Source organism: Equus quagga, unplaced genomic scaffold (genome assembly GCF_021613505.1).
Source record: "Equus quagga isolate Etosha38 unplaced genomic scaffold, UCLA_HA_Equagga_1.0 71534_RagTag, whole genome shotgun sequence".
Taxonomy (NCBI): Eukaryota; Metazoa; Chordata; class Mammalia; order Perissodactyla; family Equidae; genus Equus; species Equus quagga.
The window spans coordinates 173,178-178,158 of record NW_025802133.1 but is presented as its reverse complement, the minus strand read 5'-3'; the positions used below and the strand labels follow the sequence as shown (position 1 = coordinate 178,158).

The window sequence follows — 4,981 nt, the reverse complement described above, 5'->3', positions numbered from 1 at the left end:
GCGGAGAAACGGTCCCCCGTTCCCCGCCGCTACCCCACTCCCGGGCGTCCCCTAGCCTTGACGTAACCCCACAACGCCCCCTTCGACTGGAACCCCGCGTCCCTACTTTCTCTCCGGGCCGCCCTCCCTCAGGACCTCCTCCCTCGCCGAGACCCTCCCCTACTGCAGCCCCTCACGTTGGGACCGCGGACGCGAGTCGGGCCCTGGCCGTGTCTGCCGAGGCGTGTCGACGCGGCCCCCTCCCCAGTCCTCACTGCGGAGCGCGGAGAGGGCGCAGGCTGGGGACAGGCGGCGAGGCCTCCTGACTGTCCGCGCACACTGCCGGCCTGGAAAGTCCCGCCGCGGCGCCCTCGGGTGCGCACCCACCGTTCCGCCCCTCCCCATCGCGGTCGTCAGGTGTGCGCCCACCCCTCCCCATCACTGTCCTCAGATGTGCGGCCCCCCCAAATCGCTGTCGTCAGGTGTGCACCCACCAGTCCCCATTGCTTTCTCAGGTGTGCACCCACCCCACCTCGTCTCCTGGGGATTTTCGCCCACCCCTCCCCGTGGTGCCCTCTGCTGTGCTCCACGCGTCCCCATTTGGCTCTCCCGTGTGCTCTTTTCACTCCGAAGCATTGGCTCTCACTCCTTGGGGAGGTCCACGGTTGTAACTGTTCTTATTAAAAACCAGTTCCTGAAGCTTTTCATCTGCACTGTAGGGTCTATTTTTTTGACGGGGTGGAAGATCTGCTGTTGAGTTGAATGCTTTGCACAAAGGCTTCCTCTGATACCAGCCTGGTGCTGGAGATTGCCCCCCCTCTGCAGCTGAGACTGGGACCCGGCGCTGACCCAGCGCGCAGGGGAGGCCGAGCTGTGGTTGGGATGGACCCGAGTGGAGCCCATGGTCTCGGAGCCCATGGTCAGGAGGGAGACTGGAAGCCTGCACTCCCCTGTGGTGCTTTGAGAAAAGGTCACACTCCAGGAAAGCCTCCAGATGCAGTTGGAGCCGCCGTGGCTCTTTACATTTTGGTGCTAACTCACCTTTTTATACCACTTCTCCTAGGCCAAATATAAATGCCTTTCTTTGTTTTTCTAGGTCGCTTCCTCTTATTGAATTTTAGATACAGTGAAATATATATAATGTTCATTTTTTCAGTGTGTTTAAACTTAATTCTCCCACATCTTCAACATCTTTGGTCCAATTCAGTTGAATGAACTTTTTTAGCTACTTTCAAAACGACCAAAGGTTGTGCCTCACATGCCTCGTTCTTGCCTACCACGCCCTCGCTGCCTGCTGAGTCACTCGCTCCTGGCTCCAGGAGCTGCTCTCTACCCTGGGCCCTGAGAGGAGCAGGTAGGGGGTGCACCCCCAGGCTATCATGGGGCTGGAAAGAAAACCTTGTGGTTTGGTTGGGAAGACGGTTTCTGCCTCCTCTGGATAGCCAAGGAAGGGGACTGACTGTAGTGAATTGCGGTCATTGTTTTCAGGGTTTCTTTCTTTCCTTTTACTCCTTGTTTATTAGGAATTCACCAGGGGTCAGGGACAGGTCATTGGTTCTTGGTTTCCCTCCGTTAGAGGGGAGAGGCGCCTGGGGCCTTCCCTGCCTGCACTAGTGTGCCGAGGAGGCTGGAGCCCATGGCCCCGTGAGCCCCTCCTGCCGCTGCCTCTGCCCAGTCTACAGCCCCTGCCCTGGGCTTCTGCTTGTTATGTGTCCTGGTCCCTGCATCTGTGTGTTTTGAACACACCCATATCTTTTCATTAAAAAGCAAATGCATCCTCTCTCTACCTGCCAAAGAATGACGTTGGATCCTCCTTGACACCACATACCAAAATCAACTCGAAATGGATCAAGGACCTAAACGTAAGACGTAAAACAGTAATAGTCTTAGAAGAAAACATGGACAGAAGCTTCACGGCATGGGATTTGGTAAAGATTTCTTAAATATGACACCAGAGGTGACAAAAAAATAGACAAATTGGACTTCATGAAAATTTAAAAATTTTGTGCATCAAAAGACACTATGAACAGAATCAAAAGCAGCCACAGAAGGGAGAAGATATTTGCAAGTCACATGCCTGATAAGGGGTTAATATCCAGAATATAGAGAACTCCTACAAGTCAACAACAACAGAAAAACAAGCAAACCAATTCAAAACTAGGCAGAGGACTTTAGACCTTTTTCCAAAGAAAACGTGTAAGGGCCAAAAGGAACATGAAAAGATGCTCAACATCAGTAATCATTAGGGAAGCGCAATTCACAACTGCAGTGAGGCACCACCTCACGTCTGTGGGAATGGCTACTATCCAAAAAACAGAAAAGCACTGGTGAGGATGGGGAACTCTTGTTGTTGTCCCACTGTTCGTGGGAATGTAACATGGTACAGCTGCTGTGGAAAACAGTACGGAGTTTCCTCAAAAAATTAAACCTAGAACCACCATGTGACCCAGCGGTTCCATTCTGGGTATTTATCCAAAGGAACCGGAAGCAGAGTCTCAAGGCGACATCTGTGCAGCCATGTTCATCACAGCGCTACTCGCAACAGCTAAAGCACGGAACCAACGCAGGTGTCCACTGACGGACGAATGGGTAAACGAACCGTGGTCCATCCGTACAATGGAATGTGTACGATTCAGCTTTAAAAAGGAGTGAAATTCTGACACGCACTATGACGTGGAGGAACCTGGAGAACACGGTACTGAGTGAAATAAGCCAGTCACAAGAGGACAAATACTGTATGATTCCACTTACATGAGGTTCCTAGAATCATCATATTCACACAGACAGAAAGTAGGTGGTGGGTGCCAGGGGCCGGGGGCGGGGATGGGGAGTTTGTGTTTGATGGGGACAGGGTTTCAGTTTTACTAGGTGGGAAGAGTTCTGGAGATGGATGATGATCATGGTTGTACCACATTGTGAATATATTTAATACCACTGAAAATGGTTAAAATGATAAATTTTATGTTACTTGTATTTTAACACAATAAAAACATTGAAAAACAATCATCTCTAAATGCATTGTGACACTGTGGTTTGGCTCCTGGAAAGAAAAAGGACATTAGTGGAAAAACTGGTGAAATACCAAAATAGCGTGGGGTTCCGTTGCTAGTGATGTGCCAGTGTTGGCCTCTTAGGTGTGACAGGTGTATCACAGGTGTGTGCTATGTTAACATAAGGGGTAACCGGGCCAGGGTGTACAGGAGCACTCTCCATCTCTGTTTTGCAACTTTTCTGTGAACGTAAAATTAGTTCAAAATGAAATCTTTATTTGGAAAAAAAAAAAGCAAATGCATCCTTTGTCTCTGGGGTGGGGACCCCAGCTCCATCCTGTCCTCAGGTCACCAAGTGCCCCTTTTTGCATTGCCTGGTTCTCCCCACATTAGAGTCCGCGGTCTGGAAAGGGAAGGCCCAGCTGGTGCCTGGCTGCAGTGGGGGGTAAGGGTCACCCCAGGATGTCCACCTTCAGCCCCATTGCTTGAGTCTTGCCTCCTGGGGCCACTTCTCGGCCACTTGGAGCTCTGGACAGAGCATGCCCACTCGGGATCTTTGGGAGCCACAGCATGGATGTGGCCTCAGGGACACCCTGGTCCCCTCTGTGAATGAGGCTTCACAGGGGCACAGGGAGGGGACCCAGGGCCCAGCCCCCCGCAGGGGAGAAAAGGGTCAGGAACACAGAGGGAGTGCGGAATCCTCCCGGAGCTCAGCACTCAGCACCAAGGGTAGGCGGCTCCTTCAGCCACAGGACAGATGACCACACGACAGGTGACCCCATGACAGATGACGCCCAGGAAGAGATGGGAGTGTCAGTGGGAGGACATGCGAAAGACACGTGATTTCCGTCACAACCTACTTTCAGATGGACTCGGATCAGCTTCATGGTTTTGTTCAGAAATAAATGGCTCCTAGTCCCACGCAGTGCAGGTAAGGGAGGCCCTGGCCCTTTGGGGCAGGACCACCGGGCGTTGTGCTCGGGTCACAGGCCTCACTCAGCCTGGGCCTCCCTGCTGGACACAGATTTCCTGCGTCACTGCCCGTTGTATGTCCTGGGGACAAGGAGCCCCAGTTATGTAATTGTTTTGGAGCTTTGAGTATATCGTGAGTCACATGAAGGTAAAATACCCTGAATGACTCCCCTTGAGGTCGCCTGACTGAAACTAGAAGCTGCTTGAGGGCCGCGGCCCCCGCAAGGTTGTCATGAGTGCCAGGAGGGGAAAGCTCAGCGAGCTGGGCCTCCTGGCACCACTGCACCTGCTGTAGTTTCCTCTGTCCTAAAGGTTTTGTTTTACTTTACTAGTCCTATGTAATCATAGATAAGCTACGAGTATGTGTTTTTCCTGGTTTTGTGAGAGTAACCTTATAAAAGATGGATTTCTCTCAGTTTTGTTCTAGATTTGTGAAGCAGATTTTTTCTTTGAATTAACAATCTGTGAAAACTCTGTAGATTTGCATTGCATTTCCTTACATGTGGATGCTTAACAAGTAGAAGTTAAAAATAAATTCTGTGTAAAAATAAAACAACTGCATGAGTGACTGGGAGTGCTGGAGAATTTTAAGAATTAGGTTGGTTTTAATGACTTAAAAAAAACCCCAGCAATTACCTAAAGACTTGCCCTTTAAAATGGTGGTTATTTTGAGACATGGCGTTGAGGCCCCGTTTCACATCTCTTTTGCAGGAGGGAGTGAAGACAGAGAATGACCACATCAACCTGAAGGTGGCCGGGCAGGACGGCTCTGTGGTCCAGTTCAAAATCAAGAGACACACCCCACTGAGCAAGCTGATGAAGGCGTACTGCGAGAGGCAGGTGCGCCGGGCCCTGGGAGCGGCCCCCAAGGCTGAGCAGGGACTCCTTTAACTTAGATTAGCAGTGACTTAATGTCACCAAGTGTCCAGGCTGTTCAGAGTCCATTGTCCTGGAAGCATCTGTGTGCACGTGTGTCAGTGCACGTGCATGTCTGTGTGCATGTGTGCATCGGGGGTGTGTGCACTCCTGCGTGTGTCTGT

The 4,981-nt window shown here is 51.2% G+C and overlaps 1 protein-coding gene across 2 annotated transcripts in view; it reads left to right on the top strand.

Moving 5' to 3' along the window:
• LOC124234128 (small ubiquitin-related modifier 3) overlaps positions 1-4,981 on the top strand; it is a 9,576-nt gene that overhangs the window by 806 nt on the left and 3,789 nt on the right. For both annotated transcript variants that reach the window (XM_046651390.1, XM_046651389.1), the window contains exon 2: positions 4,653-4,781. In XM_046651390.1, the coding sequence (XP_046507346.1) occupies positions 4,653-4,781 (129 nt within the window). The remainder of the gene's footprint in view (positions 1-4,652; positions 4,782-4,981) is intronic.